The sequence below is a fragment of the Rhinoraja longicauda genome, chromosome 37 (genome assembly GCF_053455715.1).
Source record: "Rhinoraja longicauda isolate Sanriku21f chromosome 37, sRhiLon1.1, whole genome shotgun sequence".
Lineage (NCBI taxonomy): Eukaryota > Metazoa > Chordata > Chondrichthyes > Rajiformes > Arhynchobatidae > Rhinoraja > Rhinoraja longicauda.
The window spans coordinates 3,716,008-3,737,115 of record NC_135989.1 but is presented as its reverse complement, the minus strand read 5'-3'; the positions used below and the strand labels follow the sequence as shown (position 1 = coordinate 3,737,115).

Below are 21,108 nucleotides of genomic sequence, written 5' to 3'. Positions count from 1 at the left end.
GTCCATGGATGGGAAAGGTTGAGAGAGATATGGGCCAAACGCGGGCAAATGCGACTTGGCTGAGATGGGGCATCTTGGTCAGCATGGCGTGACACGATGATAAGCAGAAACCCTGTATGGATCCTCCACCTCCTCCTTTAAGGGATGAGATTCAGCACGTTAAGAGACCATTTCTATTGAACAAGGGCGGCATGGTGGCGCAGCAGTAGAGTTGCTGCCTTACAGCAAATGCAGCGCCGGAGACCCAGGTTCTACTAAGGAGCTGATTGTGCACTTTAGAAGGGCTCAACATCCAAGGACGTACACGCCACTGGATTTAAATGGGTCTACTGTGGATAGGGTGAGCAGCTTTAAATACCTGGGAGTCCACATCAAAGAGGATCTGACATGGACAACGCACATTGCCGCACTGGTGGGTAAGGCAAGGCAGCGCCTTTACCACCTCAGACATCTGAGGAAATTCAGTGTCTCTGAGGATCCTTCAGTGCTTCTACTCTGGGGCTGTAGAAAGCATCCTGTCCGGCAACATCACAGTCTGGTTTGGGAACAGCTCTGCCCAGGACTGGATGGGAACTACACTCGCCCCCCTGCAGGACCTATACATCAGGAGGTGCAGATCCAGAGCCAGCAACATTATGGGGGACCCCTGCCACCCCAGCAACGGACTGTTCCAGCTGCTACGGCCAGGCAAACGCCTCCGCTGTCACGCTGTGAAAACGGAGAGGATGAGACGGAGTTTCTTCCCACAGGCCATCAGGACTGTTAACTAAAGCTCCAGGGACTACATTTTCTTTTCTGTATTAATTTTAATTTTTATGCTGTAATTGTGAATTTTTGCACAATCCGCAGGCGTAGCCACTTTCATTTCACTGCACATCTTGTATGTGTGACAAATAAACTTGACTTGACTTGGGCGCTGTCTGTACGGAGTTTGTACGTTCTCCCCGTGACCTGCGTGGGTTTTCTCCGAGATCTTCAGTTTCCTCCCACACTCCAAAGACGTGCAGGTTTGTAGGTTAATTGGCTTGGTATAAATGTAAAATATTATCCCTTATGTGTGTAGGATAATGTTAATGTACGGGGATCGCTGGTCGGCGCGGACCCGGTGGGCCTGTTTCCGCGCTGTATCTCTAAACTAAAGGACCAAAATGTACCAGTAACAGGAGGCAAAGTTATCTAAATAATGATTTAAGAAACCTGCTCACTTTTCACAAAAATGACCTTGCTCATCAACAATAAATCAGTCTTTAGTTTGCGTCTTTTCTTGTTTCTTCTTTCCTCTGTTCATCAGCTTGTACCTCAGCTTGCGTGGGTCGAGTCCGTACGCATGCAGCCTGGAGCCGCTGAACACCCGGCCTCCCACCTGCACCCGCGAGCCCAATCGCACGTTTCTCCTGCGGAGTTTCTTCCTCTTCCTGACGGGCTGCACCGCCTTTACACGCAGGGCGGCCGGAGTAGCGGGTGGCGTTCCCGGTGCTTGGCTGGCACCCGCTTCCTCTGCCAACCTTGCATTCTGCTTGGGAATCAGGACGGCTTCATCCACTTCAGCATCTGGTCCACCCGCCCCCGCCTCGGTCGGCTTGGCATTCCTGCTCTCCATCTCCGCTCCAACTCCCTCCTCCAGCAGCCTCGCCACCTTCACTTTATCCCTGCCCTTCTTGCCCACCTTGGGTCTGCCGGCAGCCTCGTCATTCTCAGGTGATTCTTCTTCCCTGCAGAGTAAAAAACATTTCTTGTAATATTTAAAAGGGTCAGTAATTAATTAACTATTAATACCGAATATCTCGTGTAGAGAAGTTCAGTGCTTTAACAGCAGAGGCCATTAGCTGCCCGGGAAAAGGCCAGGGTGTGAAAAGCTCGTCAGGAGTGAGAGAGTTTGAGTGACACCAGCTAGAGATGGAGTGAAAAGGCAAGACTGGTGCGACCGCACCTGGAGTACTGTGTGCAGTTGTACAGGGCCCTAGTGAGACCACACCTGGAGTACTGTGTGCAGTTGTACAGGGCCCTAGTGAGACCACACCTGGAGTACTGTGTGCAGTTGTACAGGGCCCTAGTGAGACCACACCTGGAGTACTGTGTGCAGTTGTACAGGGCCCTAGTGAGACCACACCTGGAGTACTGTGTGCAGTTGTACAGGGCCCTAGTGAGACCACACCTGGAGTACTGTGTGCAGTTGTACAGGGCCTGGTGAGACCACACCTGGAGTACTGTGTGCAGTTGTACAGGGCCCTAGTGAGACCGCACCTGGAGTACTGTGTGCAGTTGTACAGGGCCCTAGTGAGACCACACCTGGAGTACTGTGTGCAGTTGTACAGGGCCCTAGTGAGACCGCACCTGGAGTACTGTGTGCAGTTTTGGTCTCCAAATTTGAGGAAGGACATTCTTGCTATTGAGGGCATGAAGCGTAGGTTTACTAAGTTAATTCCCGGAATGGCGGGACTGTTGTATGTTGAAAGACTGGAGCGACTAGGCTTGTATACACTGGAATTTAGAAGGATGAGAGAGGATCTTATCGAAACGTATAAGATTATTAAGGGGTTGGACACATTAGAGGCAGGAAACATGTTCCCAATGTTGGGGGAGTCCAGAAACAGGGGCCACAGTTTAAGAATAAGTGGTAGGCCATTTAGAACGGAGATGAGGAAAAACTTTTTCAGTCAGAGAGTTGTGAATCTGTGGAATTCTCTGCCTCAGAAGGCAGTGGGGGCCAATTCTCTGAATGCATTCAAGAGAGAGCTAGATAGAGCTCTTAAGGATAGCGGAGTCAGGGGGTACGGAGAGAAGGCAGGAACGGGGTACTGACTGAGAATGATCAGCCATGATCACATTGAATGGCGGTGCTGGCTCGAAGGGCCGAATGGCCTCCTCCTGCACCTATTGTCTATTGAAACCTGCAATATTTGCCGAAAAGCTATTTTTAAAGGACCACCAGGTTTTGCCAACAATAAGAACAAGGGAAAACCAAATCACAGAGCATGCTGCTTTGACCAAAGAAATGAAGCACACTCCTTTGAAGGCAGGTCACAGAACTGAGCATCAAGCATAATGGGAGGAGTTGGCTGCGCCTAACGGCTGCGGCTCTCTGGCAGTCTGTTGTCTTTTTTTCTTTTTTCTTTTTGTTTGTGTCGGTGTTGGGATGGTTTATGTTTCTGTTTTTGGCTGTGTATGTGTGGTGGGGGTGTGGGGATGTGGGGTGTGGGGTGGGGTGGGGCGGGGGGAAACCTTTCTTTTATTAGGTCTCTTCCCCGCTCGCCCGCGGGGCCTTCCATCGCCCGGCGCGGCTCGGCTGCGGGACTTAATATCGCCGGCTCGGCCGCGGGACGTTTCAGTGCCCGGTGCGGCTCGGCCGCGGGACGTTTCGGTGCCCGGCGCGGCTCGGCCGCTGGACTTAACATCACTCGGTGCGGCCGCGGGACGTTTCAGTGCCCGTTGCGGCTCGGCCGCGGGACGTTTCAGTGCCCGGCGCGGCTTGGCCGCTGGACTTAACATCGCCAGCGCGGCTCGGCCGCGGGACGTTTCAGTGCCCGGTGTGGCTCGGCCGCTGGACTTAACATCGCCCGGTGCGGCCGCGGGACGTTTCGGTGCCCGGGGCGGCTCGGCCGCGGGGTCTTCCATCCTCTTGCGGGGGCTGTGCGTGTCGGTTGCCTCGGTAGGGGTCGAGCTGCCTGTCCGTGGGTGCGGGGGGAAGAGAGGGGAAGTTTTGTTGCCTCCATCACAGTGAGGGGGTGTTTGGAGTCACTGTGATGGATGTTTGTGTTGGGGTCGGGTGTTCTGTGTTCTTTTCTTTTTGTTTGCTGTGTCTTGTGACTGCTGAAATTTCGTTCGGTGTTGTGCCGAATGGCAATAAAGTGTTGTTATGTTATGTTATGTTATAATGACTCTTTATCCCCCCTCCCGCGAGTCCTGAAAACGCACACCAATGTCGTCATTGTGGTGAACACACAAGAAGCCACTACTTCCTTTCTCTGAGCCGATTCCCGTAATTATCACGAATGCTGATGGTATTTGACACTGTTGACTGTAGACACTTACGGCAGCGCGAGAGACTTAAAGGTCTGCTGCTTTTTCCAGGAATTCTGAGCTTTCTTCTTGTAAGCCTTCAGGTCAAGCACCTCTTCTTTCTCTGTTCTGAGAAAGTAGAAAATTATGTTTTTCACTGGGTTTGCAGTTAAGAAGCGTGCAGATATTGGTGCAGTTTTAGTTCAGACACAGCGCAGAAACAGGCCCTTCGGCCGACCGAGTCCACTCCGACCAGCGATCCGCGTACACGAGCACTACCCTACACACTGGAGACTATTTACAATTTTTACCAAAGCAACATTAGCCTATAAACCTGTATATCTTTGGAGGAAACCAGAACACATGGGGCAAACCTACGGGGAGAACGTATAAACTCCGTACAGACAGCACCTGTAGTCAGGCAGCAACTCTACCGCTGCGCCACCGTGCCGCCCTGTCCACGCAATTGTACATGTAGTTCTCACTGAATTTTATATGCCCAAAGTTAAAAGTACGTGATTGCATTTTACAAGCTCTTCTGCGAAGATATGGCATCACGAAGATCAACTAATTCAGCAAGGACCATGGCTCTTCCTAATCTGTCCGTAACAAAAAACGTAATTACTGGCATTAAAAAGTCACTTATGGGAAATTCCAAGTATGCACAGGAAAATAACTGGGAATGATGCAAGTCTGGACCCTTGCTGAAGTTAGGAATGTGGACATGCAGTTTAGTGGTGCAGCATGGAACTAGGCCCTTCGGCCCACCGGGCCCATGCCGACTAGCAATTGGCATGTTCACACAATTGGCATGTTCATAGCAATTGGCATGTTCACCCGTTCACACTAGTTCTATCCTACACACGTGTGATAATTTACAGAAGCCAATTAATCTATAAACCTGTACATCTTTGGAAAGTGGGGGGAAACCGGAACACACACACAGAACCCATGCAGTCACAGGGAGAACATGCAAACTCCGTACAGACAGCACCCGTGGTCAGGATTGAACCCGAGTCTTTGGTGCTGTGAGGTAGCAACTATTCAGTTTTGTATCGCCCTGTGTTCTGCTTATAACAGAGTTTTTTCTTTTGATGTTGTAATCTGCAGTTAATTTAGTTTAGTTTAGAAATACTGCACGGAAATAGACCCACCGAGTCCGTACTGTCCGGCAATGCCCGCACACTGACACTATCCTACACACACACACACTAGGGACAATTTACAATTTTACCAAGCCAATTAACCTGTAAACCTGCACGTCTTTGGAGTGTGGAAGGAAACTGGCGCACCCGGAGAAAACCCACGCAGGTCACGGGGAGAACGTACAAACTCCGTACAGACAGCACCCGTAGTCAGATTCGAACCCGGGTCTCTGGTGCTGTAAGGCAGCAACTCTACCGCTGCGCCCTATAAAAATAGCATCCAGTACAATAAGTGCTGTTTTCACTGACCTGAACTGACAGGTTTTCTTTAACGAACACCAAGCATTCAGTTCTTTATCATCTGCTGCCAAAATCTGAAATGCAGAGACAAACAGTTATCGTTGCAGATTGGTCACAACGCGAGAGTGCACGGCCCAACTTCCCCATGCCGACCAAGATACCCCATCTACACCAGTCTGACCTGCCCTGTTTGGGTCATATCCCTCTAAACCTGTCCATCCATATGCCTTTTGAAGACACACTGGCCCCAAAGCTTTGTAACAATGTATTGATATTGGATGATTATTGTCAGTCATACAGCATGGAAACAGGCTCTTCGGCCCAACCCATCCATGCTAACCATGGCGCCCCATATAAGTGCCCATGTTTGGCCCATAATTGCTCTACACCTACAGAAAAGAGGTAGTATACCGATACTTTGTTTTGCATGCTATCCAGGCATATCATCTCATATACAAGTACAATCATAGCCTGCACAGACAGCACGAGTAGTGGAAAAAGAGAAAGGAACTGAGTGCAGAATTGCGTTACAGAGAAATTGCAGATAACAAAAGTGCAAGGTTTTCAACGGTAGATTTGGAGATAGGAAATTCCCCCCGAATTTGTTTATATGCATTTGTGACCAGAGAATCCTTGTGTTACTTACTCACACAATAAGGATGATGTCAGCAGCAACTAATTTACTGATCGCCCATCACGACAGAGCAGTGGGTTACAAACAAATGAGAGCCTGGTGGGGATACAGAAGTTGCTATTTAGGCTAATTTAGCATGTAGAGATACAGCATGGAAACAGGCCCTTCGGCCCACCGAGTCCGTGCAGACCTATTCACACACGTTATCTGGAATTTATCTGAAGTTATCTATTCACACTAGCTCTATGTTTCACTGGGGTTTAGAAGGGTGCGAGGGGATCTTATAGAGACGTGTAAAATTATGAAGGGACTGGACAAACTAGATGCAGGAAAAATGTTCCCAATGTTGGGGGAGTCCAGAACCAGGGGCCACACAGTCTAAGAATAAAGGGGAGGCCATTTAAAACTGAGGTGAGAAAAATCTTTTTCACCCAGAGAGTTGTGAATTTGTGGAATTCTCTGCCACAGAGGGCAGTGGAGGCCAATTCACTGGATGAATTTAAAAGAGAGTTAGATAGAGCTCTAGGGGCTAGTGGAATCAAGGGATATGGGGAGAAGGCAGGCACGGGTTACTGATTGTAGATGATCAGCCATGATCACAATGAATGGCGGTGCTGGCTCGAAGGGCCAAATGGCCTCCTCCTGCACCTATTTTCTATGTTTCTATGTTTCTGTCCCACTTTCCCATTGATCCTCGACACACTAGGGGCAATTTGCAGAGGCCGATTAAACCACAAATTCGCACATCTTTGAAATGTGAGGGGGGGGAAACCAGAGGAAACTCATGCGGTCACGTGGAGAAGGTGCAAACTCCACGCAGGCAGCACCCGAAGTCAGGATCAAAGCCGGGCCTCTGGCGCTGTGAGGCAGCAGCTCTACCAGCAATGCCACTGTGCTATCATTTGATGAAGAAATCTGGAATTACATTCTGGACATGCCAAATGTCTTTAAAAATGAAAGTAAAATCCAGCAAGGGTGATAATTTCCAGGATCTTTGGCAGTTCTTCTACCAGCCCACTTATTAAAGGGGAAGCTGAATGCAATATCTGGGGATCTACTACAGCAGTGCACCCACCAGCTACCCCAACAGCTGCTGACGACATTCTACCGCTGCACCATAGAGAGCATCCTAACACATGGCATCCCTGTGTGGTACCTCAGCTGCACGGAGGCAGAGAGGAAAGCTCTTCAGGGGGTAGTCCATAGAGCTAAGAGGACCATCGGAACACAGCTACCAGCCTTGGAGGGCATCTACAACACACGATGCCTCAGAAAAGCCACCAGCATCCACAAAGACTCTTCACACCCCTGCAACAGTCTGTTTGAACTTCTACCATCGGGCAGACGATACAAGGCCTTCTACGCCCGCACCTCCAGACTCAGGAACAGCTTCATCCCCAGGGCCATAGCTGCTATGAACCGGTCCTGCTGAGCCGGATGGTCACATCGCACAGTGATCCGGCACAGATCTACTTGCACTTTATTCTGTTTTAAAACTGTTACAATTTGTTTCATTGGGTTGTTTAAATTAATACTGACTAGCTAATTAAATTATTGCATCGTATGGGAGGCGCATTCCCAATCTCGTTGTACCCCTGTACAATGACAATAAAGATATATTGTTGTTGTTGTTGTAGTATCAACACCCGTCTCAAACTATACACTGATGAGCCAAAACATTATGACCACCTGCCTAATATGCTGTGGGTCCTCCGTGTGCAGCCCCATACGCAGCAGGGTGCGATGCACTGTGTGTTGTGACACATTGAGGTCCCCCCTTCCCCTCTCATCCTTCTACACTCCTGCGAGTTCAGGCCGGGAGACATCAAATGCTCATCATACGTCAACCTTAAGCTCAGCTAAAACATTATGACCACTGACAGGCAAAGTGAATAACATTGATTATCTTGTTACAATGGCACCTGTCAAGGGGTGGGATATATTAGGCAGCAAGTGAACAGTCAGTTCTTGAAGTTGATGTGTTGGATGCAGGAGAAATGGGCAGGAGTAAAGACCTGAGCCACTTTGACAAGGGCCAAATTGTTATGGCCAGACGACTGGGTCAGAGCATTTCTGAAACGGCAAGGCTTGTGGGGTGCTCCCGGTCAGCAGTGGTGAGTACCGACCGACAGTGGTCCGAGGAGGGACAAACCACAAACCGGCGACAGGCAGGGCGTTGGGCGCCCAAGGCTCATCGATGCGCGAGGGCAACGAAGGCTATCCCGTCTGGTCCGAACCGACAGAAGGTCGACTGTGGCACAAGTCACAGAAAATGTTAATGGTGGTCACGGGAGGAATGTGTCACAATACACAGTGCATCGCACCCTGCTGCGTATGGGGCTGCACACGGAGGACCAACAGCATATTAGGCAGGTGGTCATAATGTTTTGGCTCATCAGGTCATAATGTTTTGGCTGATCGGTGTACGTTGGGTGCTTTCCAACCTGCACAGCTAAAGAGCTGTAGGGTTGACAGTTCAAGCATACCTCTTCTGTGCTGAGCCCAAAGTCATTGGGCAACACCCGTCTGTACTTAAACCTGCAGGGCAAGTCATCGATGAGATCTTCATAATCCAGCTGGTAATACTCATCCAAGTACTGCTCAAAGGTCTTGTCCTCTGCAATAAAAAAACTATTTGGTCAAAAGTCAAACACATTAAAAGAGATAAGGTGAATGCCACATCGCCAAATTGACCAAAATGAAAGTGCACAGCACAGCTCCTCTGAGTTGCTAGGTAAATCAAAACTACATGTCTGAACAAGGGTCTCGACCCGAAACGTCACCCATTCCTTCTCTCCCGAGAGACTCTGCCTGACCGCTGAGTTATTCCAGCATTTTGTGTCTCCCTTCAAAACTACACGATCTGCCCTGCTTTTTATATTACGTTAATGTGCTTTTTCCCCCCCATGTATTAGTGATTTATTTTTCTTAGTTAAGCTTAGAAATACAGTCTGGAAACATGACATTATGGTGGCACAGTGATAGAGTTGCTGCCTTATAGTACCAGAGACCGGGGTTCGATCCTGACTGTAGTTTTCCCCAGGTGCTCCGGTTTCTTCCCACATGCCAAAGACGTACAGGTTTGTAAGTTTAATGGCTGCTGTAAATTTTTTTAATTTTCCCTAGTGTGTAGGATAGTGCTCGTGTACGGGGATCGCTGGTCGGCGCGGACTCGGTGGGACTGTTCCCGCGCTGTATCGCTAAACTAAACGAAACATTCAGCAAACCGAGTCCACGCCGACCATCGAGCACCCTAGTTCTATATTATCCCGCTTTCCCATCCACTCCCCACACACTGGGGGGCAATTTACAGAAGCCAATTATCCTACAAACCTGCCTGTCTCTCGGATGTGGGAGGAAATCGGAGACACGCACGCGATCACAGGGAGAGCGTACAAATTTCACATCGAGGTCAGGATCAAACCCGGGTCTCGGGCACTGCGAGGCAGCAACTCTACCAGCTGTGCTGCCGAGACACACAATTCTGCTTGCTACCTTCTTTTCTGGCCTCAGGCCATCCTTTAAATGCACCAAAACACACTCACCAATCCGGAAAGAAAACTTTAAAAAAACACACTAATTATGGGAGACGATAAGGAAGTCTAGAAAATGCAAAGACGCGTTGATGTGAAACAACAGAAAGCAAAGTAATACACGCCTCACCCTATCACAAGTACAGTAAAGGTCTGATAATCCAGCACCCGTGGAACTTTACTGCTGTGGGATAAGCAGATTGAATCTGATTAATACCCCAAGCTCTTTATTGTCTACGTTGTGGTAGAATAAACTCACCCAGTGAGTGTAGAGGGAGCTTGTTTAAAGAAAGTGTGCAAAGCAAGAAATATATGGCAAATAATCAGGCATTTAGTTTAGATTTAGATTAGAGATACAGTGCGGAAACAGGCCCTTCGGCCCACCGGGTCTGCGCCGACCAGCGATCCCCGCACACTAACACTATCCTACACACACTAGGGACAATTTTTACATTTATCAAGCCAATTAACCTACAAACCTGTACGTCTTTGGGTTTTGAACAATGGGACTGGATGATGTGAATTTTACTGTAATCCCATTGCCTGTGCTCTCTGCTCCCACCCTTTCTGCAAATGAAACCTAACCCGTCTTCTCCCTTTCCCAGTTCTGGTGAAAGGCCTGTGACTCAAACGTTAACTTCCTCTTTCCACAGATGCTGAGTGCTTCTACATTTTCATTCTCCTGCCTTCTCCCACTAGCCCTCGACGCCTCGGTGAAGGGCAGTCACGGTGGCGCAGCGGTAGAGTTGCTGCCTTACAGCGAATGCAGCGCCGGAGACCCGGGTTCCATCCCGACTATGGGTGCTGTCTGTACGGAGTTTGTACGTTCTCCCCGTGACCTGCGTGGGTTTTCTCCGAGATCTTCGGTTTCCTCCCACACTCCAAAGACGTACAGGTTTATAGGTTAATTGACTTGGTAAATGTAAAAATTGTCCCTTGTGGGTGTAGGATAGTGTTAGTGTGCGGGGATCTCTGGTCGGCGCGGACCTGGGGGGCCGAAAGGGCCTGTTTCCGCGCTGTATCTCTAAACTAAACCACATCCTCAACACCTTCGCTCAGTCCGCCTTAATCAACCTGATCTCCCGGTGGCTGAGCACTTCAACTCCCCCTCCCACTCCCACTCCCAGTCTGACCTTTCTGTCATGGGCCTCCTCCAGTGCCATAGTGAGGCCCACCGGAAATTGGAGGAACAGCACCTCATATTTCGCTTGGGCAGCTTGCAGCCCAGTGGTATGAACATTGACTTCTCCAACTTTAGATAGTTCCTCTGTCCCTCTCTTCCCCTCCCCCTTCCCAGTTCTCCCTCCATCTTCCTGTCTCCACCTATATCCTTCCTATGTCCCGCCCCCGACATCAGTCTGAAGAAGGGTCTCGACCCGAAACGTCACCCATTCCTTCTCTCCTGAGATGCTGCCTGACCTGCTGAGTTACTCCAGCATTTTGTGAATAAATACCTTCGATTTGTACCAGCATCTGCAGTTCTTTTCTTACACCCCCTCCTCACCCGATCACAGAGCTCCCTGCCCCCACACTGAACCCAGCGGCAGTGGGCTTGCCACCCAAACTCACGGGCCGAGCTCATACCGACCGGGAACCCGATTCGATAATCTGGAGCGACTGGGCTTGTATACACTGGAATTTAGAAGGATGAGAGGGGATCTTATTGAAACATATAAGATTATTAAGGGGTTGGACACGTTAGAGGCAGGAAACATGTTCCCAATGTTGGGGGAGTCCAGAGCCAGGGACCACAGTTTAAGAATAAGGGGTAGGCCATTTAGAACTGAGATGAGGAAAAACTTTTTCAGTCAGAGAGTTGTAAATCTGTGGAATTCTCTGCCTCAGAAGGCAGTGGAGGCCAATTCTCTGAATGTATTCAAGAGAGAGCTAGATAGAGCTCTTAAGGATAGCGGAGTCATTGGGTATGGGGAGAAGGCAGGATCGGGGTACTGATTGAGAATGATCAGCCATGATCACATTGAATGGCAGTGCTGGCTCGAAGGGCCGAATGGCCTCCTCCTGAACCTATTGTCTATTGTCTAACCCCTCCCATGGGAATCTGGGAGAGGTACTATCTATCCATCTTGGACACACAATGCTGGAGTAACTCAGCGGGTCAGGCAGCATCTCTGGAGAGAAGGAATGGGTGACGTTTCGAGTCGAGACCCTTCTTCAGTGTCACTCACAATTTCATAAACCCATACAAAGATCACCCATCAGCATTCTACATTATAGCAAGAATAAACTAGCGAGTTCGGGCGGCACGGTGGCGCAGCGGTAGAGTTGCTGCCTTACAGCAAATGCAGCGCCGGAGGCTCAGGTTCGATCCCGACCACGGGCGGCGTCTGTACGGAGTTTGTACGTTCTCCCCGTGACCTGCGTGGGTTTTCTCCGAGATCTTCATTTTCCTCCCACACTCCAAAGACGTACAGGTATGTAGGTTAATTGACTGGGTAAATGTAAAAAAAATTGTCCCTAGTGTGTGTAGGATAGTGTTAATGTGCGGGGATCGCTGGGCGGCGCGGACCCGGTGGGCCGAAGTGCCTGTTTCCGCGCTGTATCTCTAAACTAAATCTCTAGATAGAGCTCTAGGGGCTAGGGGAATCGAGGGATATGGGGAGAAGGCAGGCACGGGTTACTGATTGTGGATGATCAGCCATGATCATAATGAATGGCGGTGCTGGCTGGAAGGGCCGAATGGCCTCCTCCCGCACCTATTGTCTATGTTTCTATGCTTCTAAACCATCCTGTCCAATCTCTCATCAGTAAAGCCCTGTATTTTCAGGCAACATCTCGGTGATCCTTATCTGCGCTCTTTCAAACCTCACCTCATCCTTCTGCGGTATTGCAACACAACTGCACCCAATACTCCAATGTAGCCAGGCCATTTTTGGACAGCTGCAACCTGATATCCCAACTCTTACACTCAATGCTAGTCGCAAAATGCTGGAGTAACTCAGCGGGACAAGCAGCATTTCTGTAGAGAAGGAACGGGTGACGTTTTGAGTCGAGCCCCTTCTTCAGACTCAATGAACTCAATGCAGAATTAAATGAATTCCTTTCCATTTCTTATACTCAATGCCCTGCCTTTAGTTTAGTTCAGAGATACAGCGTGGAAACAGGCCCTTTCGACCCACCGGGTCCGCGCCGGCCAGCGATCCCCGCACATTAACACTATCCTACACCCACTAGGGACAATTTTTACATTTACCAAGCCAATTAACCTACAAACCTGTACGTCTTTGGAGTGTGGGACCAATCCGAAGATCTCGGAGAAAACGCACGCAGGTCACTGGAAGAACGTACAAACTCCGTACAGGGATGGAACCCGGGTCTCCGGCGCTGCATTCGCTGTAAGGCAACAACTCTACTGCTGCGCCACCGTGACCGCCCTATCCTATGAAGGCAAGCACGCTGACGCCATCTTCACTGTCCACCTGCTTCGCCATTTTGAGTGAGCAAAGAATTTGCATCCCGAGATATCTGTTTTTGACGTTAGTATTTAACTTCCCAACGTGTTTCACAGCTCAGATATTGAAGGTCAAATTCAAGAGACGGCACAACCAAGTGATGGAGTAATAAAGTTGGCGTGCAGGTACAGCAGGCAGTGAAGAAAGCTAATGGCATGTTGGCCTTCATAACGAAAGAATTTGAGTATAGGAGTAAAGAGGTCCTTCTGCAGTTGTACAGGGCCCTGGTGAGAGCACATCTGGAGTATTGTGTGCAGTTTTGGTCTCCAAATTTGAGGAAGGACATCCTTGCTATTGAGGGCGTGCAGCGTAGGTTGACGAGGTTAATCCCCGGGATGGAGGGACTGTCATATGAGGAAAGACTGGGCTTGTATTCACTGGAGTTTATAAGGATGAGAGGGGATCTTATAGAAACGTATAAAATTATAAAAGGACTGGACAAGCTAGATGCAGGAAAAATGTTCCCAATGTTGGGGGAGTCCAGAACCAGGGGCCACACAGTCTAAGAATAAAGGGGGGAGGCCATTTAAAACTGAGATGAGGAAAAACTTTTTCACCCAGAGAGTTGTGAATTTGTGGAATTCTCTGCCACAGAGGGCAGTGGAGGCCAATTCACTGGATGGATTTAAAAGAGAGTTAGATAGAGCTCTAGGGGCTTGTGGAATCAAGGAATATGGGGAGAAGGCAGGCACGGGTTACTGATTGTGGATGATCAGCCGTGATCACAATGAATGGCGGTGCTGGCTCGAAGGGCCCAATGGCCTCCTCCTGCACCTATTTTCTATGTTTCTATTCCTCACATAAGGGATTGAACACAGAACAGTCTAGCAAAGGAACAGGCCATTCACCCACAATATCTGTGCCCGACATGATGCCCAATTAAACTAATCTCACAGGGTGGCACAGCGGTAGAGTTGCTGCCTTTCAGCACCAGAGATCCAGGTTTCATCTTGACCTCCACTGCTGCCTGTATGGAGTTTGTACGTTCTCCCTGTGTCCACGTGGGTTTTTTCCGGGCGCCCCGGTTTCCTCCCACATCCCAAAGACGTGCGGGTTTGTAGGTTAATTGGCCTCTGTAAATTGTCCCTCGTATGCAGGATAGAACTGATGTGTAGGAAGGAACTGTAGACGCTGGTTTACATCGAAGATAGACACAAAAAGCCAGAGTAACTCGGCGGGTCAGAAAGCATCGCCGGAGAATAGGAATGGGAGACGTTTCGGGTTGAGACCCTTCTTCAGAACATTACGTGATCATTGGTCGGCATGGACTCGGTGGGCTGAAGGGCCTATTTCCACGCTGTATCTCTAAACTAAAATGTAAACTAAAACTGAACTCGAATGTAAACTCAACTCATCTACCCTCACATGATCCATATCCCTCCATCCCAGAATCTTACTGCACCATTTTGTTTTAGATGTAGAGATACAGCGCAGAAACAGGCCCTTCGGCCCACCCGGTCCGCGCCGCCCAGCGATCCCCGCACACTAACACTATCCTACACCCACGAGGGACAATTTTTACATTTGCCCAACCAATTACAAACCTGTACGTCTTTGGAGTGTGGGAGGAAACTGAAGATCTCGGAGAAAACCCACGCCTTTACCATGGTGCAAGACATCCTGTGAATATGTTTGGAGAGAAGGAATGGGTGACGTTTCGGGTTGAGACCCTTCCTCAGACATGTCTGAAGGGTCTCGACCTGAAACGTCACCCATTCCTTCTCTCCAGATGCTGCCTGTCCCATTGAGTTACTCCAGCATTTTGTGTCTACCTTCGATTTAAACCAGCACCTGCAGGTTTTTTTTCCCCTGTAAATATCTTTATTCAGTCTGACATTCAGGGTGCTTTTTTTGTTGTTGCTGCAACCTTCTCAGTGAACACTTGCTCAGTTTTAACCGTAAAGACATAATGCACATTCACCAAGGAGCGATCAGCTACTATCAATTATTTATTCACAAAATGCTGGAGTGAATGGGTGACATTTCAGGTCGAGACCCTTCTTTAGACTGATGTCAGGGGGGCGGGACAAAGGAAGGATATAGGTGGAGACAGGAAGATAGAGGGAGAACTGGGAAGGGGGGGAGAGGAAGAGAGGGACAGAGGAACTATCTAAAGTGGGAGAAGTCGATGTTCATACCATTGGGCTTCGATTTGTACCAGCATCTGCAGTTATTGTCTTATTTTAGCTACTATCAGTTGTGTGGTTAGAGGGACCACTCAGACCAGAGTCTTACTTGGATCAAAAGCTGGTTTCATCTTGCAAACTGCCTCTGCAAACTTAGATTTTCGTCTTTTCTTGCCCATGAGCGGAACATCTTGTTTCTTTTTCTTCTTGGAGGGGGCCGCCGGCTGACTGGGATCATAATCTGCATCCATCTGTTAAAGGCATAGGTTTATTGTTGCTACATGTATTGAGGTACAGTGAAAGGTTTAGTAATGCACACTATCCAAGCAGATCAGATACACTATACATAAATATAATCAAACTCAAGTACAGTAGGTAGAGCAAAGGGGAAGATACAGAGTGCAGAATATAGTTCTCAGCATTGTTGCGCATTAGTTTAGTTTAGTTTAGAGATACAGCGCGGAAACAGGCCCTTTCAGCCCACCGGGTCCGCGCCGACCAGCGATCCCCGCACACTAACACTATCCTATACCCACTAGGGACAATTTTTACATTTACCCAGCCAATTAGCCTACAAACCTCTTTGGAGCGAGGGAGGAAACCGAAGATCTTGGAGAAAACCCACGCAGGTCACGGGGAGAACGTACAAACTCCGTACAGACAGCACCCGTAGTCGGGTTGGAACCCGGGTCTACCGGCGCTGCATTCGCTGTAAGGCAGCAACTCTACCGCTGCGCCACCTTAGTTCATTAGTTCCATAGACAAAGTCCAATGTTCACAATAGGGTAGAGGTGAAATAGCCAGTATCCTAGCTAATGGAAGGACTAATCAGAAGCCTGATAACAGAGGGGAAGAAGCTGTTGCTGTCTGGCGGTGCACGCATTCAAGCTTCTGTACTTTCAGACAGGAGGAGGGACCTCCAGTTTAAATTCTATTTGGAATATTTTGGAGGACTAAGAACCAACAGGGAGAAGGAAAGACCGGAATGGGATAAGTCTTTGATTACAGTATGTTGACTGCTTATCGAGGCAGCGTGAGGCCAGACGGAGTCCATGGTGGGAAGTCTGGTCTGTGTCGTGGACTGGGCTACATCGAGAAATGTCTGCAATATCTTGCGGTCTTGGACACAACCGTTTTCACACCAAGCTTTGATGCAACCCACCCAACCGTATGCTTTCCACGGTGCATCTGCAGAAGTTTGAAAGAGTCATTGGCCTACAAACCTCTTTGGAGTGAGGGAGGAAACCGAAGATCTTGGAGAAAACCCACGCAGGTCACGGGGAGAACGTACAAACTCCGTACAGACAGCACCCGTAGTCAGGATGGAACCCGGGTCTCCGGCGCTGCATTCGCTGTAAGGCAGCAACTCTACCGCCACGCGACCCCTTAGTTCATTAGTTCCATAGACAAAGTCCAATGTCCACAATGGGGTAGAGGTGAAATAGCCAGTATCCTAGCTAATGGAAGGACTAATGCCAAATGTCCTCACTCTTCTCAAGAGGTGGAGGAATTGGCGTGCCTTCTTAGCAGCCAGTTTAGTTTAGCTTCGAGGTGCAGCGCGGAAACAGGCTTTTCGACCCACCGAGTCCGCAATGACCGTACACTAGTGCGGCACGGTGGCACATCGGTAGAGTTGCTGCCTCACAGCGCCAGGGACCCAGGTTCCATCCCGACTACGGGCGCTGTCTGTATGGAGTTTGTACGTTCTCCCCGTGACCTGCGTGGGTTTTCTCCGAGACTTTCGGTTTCCTCCCACACTCCAAAGACTTAAAGTTTGTAGGTTAATTGGCTTGGTAAATGTAAAAAGTGTTCCCAGGATAGTGTTAGTGTGCGGGGATCGCTGGGCGGCACGGACCCGGTGGGCCGAAGGGCCTGTTTCCCCGCCTGTATCTCTAAACTAAAATAAACTAGCACTATCCTACACACTAGGGACAATTTACAATAATTTACTGAAGCCAATTAAACTACAAACCTGTACGTCTTTGGAGTGTGGGAGGGAACCAGTCACCTAGGGAAAACCAACATGGTCACGGGGAGAACGTACAAACTCCGTACGGACAGCACCCGTAGTTAGGATCAAACCAGGGTCTCTGGTGCTGTCAGGCAGCAACTCTACCGCTGTGCTACTGTGCTGCCCCAGTGTTTATGCTCTGATCACAGTACAGAGAAAAGAACTCTCCACCACGTTGCACACCTGCAACTTTCCCTCTCTCTTCTGCGACGAGACAGGTTCATGATCCATGAGCTTATTCTTCAGGAGCAATCAGGAATGGCTCATGTTCATAAGTTCTAGAGGTAGAATTAGGCCATTTGGCCCATCAAGTCTACTCCGCCATTCAATCATGGCTGACCTACCTTTCCCTCTCAACCGCATTCTCCTGCCTTCGCCCCATAACCCAACACTAATTGAGAATTAGGGGCGGCACGGTGGCGCAGCGGTAGAGTTGCTGCCTTACAGAGAATGCAGCGCCGGAGACTCAGGTTTGATCCTGACTACGGTGCCGTCTGTACGGAGTTTGTACGTTCTCCCCGTGACCTGCGTGGGTTTTCTCCGAGATCTTCGGTTTCCTCCCACACTCCAAAGACGTGCAGGTTTGTAGGTTAATTGGCTGGGCAAATGTAGAAATTGACCCTAGTGGGTGTAGGATAGTGTTAATGTGCGGGGATCGCTGGGCGGCGCGGACCCTGTGGGCCGAAGGGCCTGTTTCTGCGCTGTATCTCTAAATCTAAAAAAAAATCTAAATCTAGAATCTGTCAATATCCGCCTGAAAAATATCCATTGACTTGGCATCCACACACGTCTGTGGCAATGTGTTGCACAGATTCACTACCCTCTGACTAAAGAAATTCCTCCTCATCTCCTTTCCAAAGGTACGTCCTTTTACATCCTATCTACGAGCTAGATAGAGCTCTTAAGGATAGCAGAGTCAGGGAGTATGGGGAGAAGGCAGGAACGGGGTACTGATTGATAATGATCAGCCATGATCACACTGAATGGCGGTGCTGGCTCGAATGGCCTCCTCCTGCACCTATTGTCTATTGTTTATTCTGAGGCTGTGGGAATGGAGTATCAACGTGGGCAAGCTCAACGCAGAATGAGCTCCGTACCTTACCAGTCTGGGAGCTGCCCAGTCTGTCTGCCACCAGCACAGGAAGCTTCCACGTGCCAGCATCGGGTGAGTGGTTTGACCCTGCTGCCCTGCTCACACACGGGCAGTCTCTCATTGTACAGACGGCTCCTGACAAAGGTTGTCAATCACAGCACAAGTGGAGAGAGCGATCACAATCTCCCTCGTGCTGCTCCTTTGCCAAACGTCGTGCCCAAGGGCTCTCCATGCGGCACCAAGACTGCAAGGGTACAAACCCCAATTTGTACCCTTGCAGGTTTGATCAGTGCAGGTGTCAGGGGTGATGGGGAGAAGGCAGGAGAATGGGGTTCGGAGGGAGAGATAGATCAGCCATGATTGAATGGCGGAGTAGACTTGATGGGCCGAATGGCCTAATTCTACTCCTATCACTTATGAGCTTATCTTTGTAGGAAAAAGTTGCACACACTAGAATCAGCACAATACTTTGCACGAACTACACATTTGCTTTCTACTGCCCAAGAAGGTAAAATTTCTAAAAAAGTTTTTCAAATTCCTACAGAGTTAACGCAATTTTGTGGCAATGTTAATTGATTGAACTGGGAGTTTGGCTTACAATGAAATCTGGGTCATCACAGTGTGGCTCACAACTCTCCTCCTGCCACTGGTCTTCTCCCCCTCTCTCTGGCCAGTCTGCTTCATTTCCCGTCCATGTGTCCCAGTTCCACTCATCTGGTGTAACAATAAACAGCAATTTCAATTAGGTTAGTTTGCCTTTCAAGAGGAAAACAGTGCACTAATAACATCTATGTACTAAAACTCTTGTTTGTTTGTTCCTGAACTACAGCCTAAACGGTACACGATAGCGCGACTATTTTAGGCCCACCTTACTCACCGTCGTCCCTTTGGTGCAAATGGAAGACGTTTCATTGAAATCGGGGTTATATTTTTTAAGTTATTCACATTTTAAAGTTTAAATCTATCTCCTAGGGAGGGAGGGGGTGAAGGGAGGGAGGGACGGAGGGAGGATAAGGGGGGTTGAGGGGGATGTGGTGGGGGGAGGGGAAGGGGGCGAGGGAGAGGGGAGGGGGAGTGGAGGGAGAGAGGGGGGGAAGGTGGAGGGGGGAGTCCTACACCCACTAGGGACAATTTTTACATTTGCCCAGCCAATTAACCTACAAACCTGCACGTTTTTGGAGTGTGGGAGGAAACCGAAGATCTCGGAGAAAACCCACGCAGGTCACGGGGAGAACGTACAAACTCCGTACAGACAGCACCCGTAGTCAGGATCGAACCTGAGTCTCCGGCGTTGCATTCGCTGTAAGGCGGCAACTCTACCGCTGCGCCACTATTGCTGGGCTTGATTTGTCCAGGTCTTTTCTTGCTTCCAGTCCCATCCCCCACCCCCCACTACAATCAGTCTGAACCAGTCCGACCCCTGCAGCTTGCCACCCATATCACGCCATTTTATCTCCTTTTCACCTCCAGCATTTGTCACTTACTCCACCCATTTGCCATCACCTGTATCCCCCCATCACGTTTTTCTGTTCACCCCCAACTCTCTTTTCCAGCTTTCCCCCCCCTCCCCCCATTCCAATCACTCTGAAGATGGGTCCCAACCCAAAACGCAGTCTGCCCATTCCCGCCACAGATGCTGCCTGACCCGCTGAGTTCCTCCAGCATTTCAAACATAGAACATCAAACAGTACAGCACTTGAACAGGTCTACAACATCCATGTCAGTTTAAATTAATCTCCTCTGCCTGCACGTGATCCACATCTTTACAGTCCCTGCGTATGATTTGGACGAGGGAATTATGATTTGGACGAGGGAATTGAATGCAATATCTCTAAGTTTGCGGATGACACGAAGCTGGGTGGCAGTGTTAGCTGCAAGGAGGATGCTAGGAGGCTGCAGAGTGACTTGGATAGATTAGGCGAGTGGGCAAATGCATGGCAGATGCAATATAATGTGGATAAATGTGAGGTTATCCACTTTGGCGGCAAGAACAGGAAAGCAGAGTATTACCTGAATGGTGGCCAATTAGGAAAAGGGACCTGGGTGTCATGGTGCACCAGTCATTGAAAGCAAGCGTGCAGGTGCAGCAGGCAGTGAAGAAAGCGAATGGTATGTTAGCATTCATAGCAAGAGGATTTGAGTATAGGAGCAGGGAGGTTCTGCTGCAATTGTACAGGGCCTTGGTGAGACCGCACCTGGAGTATTGTGTACAGTTTTGGTCTCCTAATCTGAGGAAAGACATTCTAGCCTTAGAGGGATCCAAAGAGAAGGTTCACCAGATTGATCCCTGGGATGGCAGGACTTTCATATGAAGACTGGATAGACTGGGCTTGTACTCGCTGGAATTTAGTAGACTGAGGGGGGATCTTATAGAAACATATAAAATTCTTAAGGGGTTGGAGAGGCTAGATGCGGGAAGATTGTTCCCTATGTTGGGGAAGTCCAGAACCAGGGGTCACAGCTTAAGGATAAGGGGGAGGTCTTTTAGGACCGAGATAAGAAAACATTTCTTCACACAGAGAGTGGTGAATCTGTGGAATTCTCTGCCACAGAAGGTGGTTGAGGCCAGTTCATTGGCTATATTTAAGAGGGAGTTAGATGTGGCCCTTGTGGCTAAAGGGATCAGGGGGTATGGAGAGAAGGCAGGTACGGGATACTGAGTTGGATGATCAGCCATGATCATATTGAATGGCGGTGCAGGCTCGAAGGTCCGAATGGCCTACTCCTGCACCTATTTTCTATGTTTCTATGTATCCATGTGCTTCTCTAATTGTATCTGCAAACCATGCCAACTACA

General features: G+C 49.2%; 1 protein-coding gene across 1 annotated transcript in view; it reads right to left on the bottom strand.

The window, feature by feature from the left end:
* Positions 1–1,061: 1,061 nt before the first annotated feature.
* The window catches only part of kri1 (KRI1 homolog), a 69,377-nt gene continuing 49,330 nt past the window's right edge, over positions 1,062–21,108 (bottom strand). Inside the window, exons 14-19 of the mRNA XM_078429299.1 lie at positions 18,910–19,025; positions 15,317–15,458; positions 8,565–8,695; positions 5,454–5,518; positions 4,033–4,128; positions 1,062–1,712 (exon numbers count right to left, since the gene is read on the bottom strand). Of these exons, the coding sequence (XP_078285425.1) occupies positions 1,241–1,712; positions 4,033–4,128; positions 5,454–5,518; positions 8,565–8,695; positions 15,317–15,458; positions 18,910–19,025 (1,022 nt within the window). The 3' untranslated portion in view covers positions 1,062–1,240. The remainder of the gene's footprint in view (positions 1,713–4,032; positions 4,129–5,453; positions 5,519–8,564; positions 8,696–15,316; positions 15,459–18,909; positions 19,026–21,108) is intronic.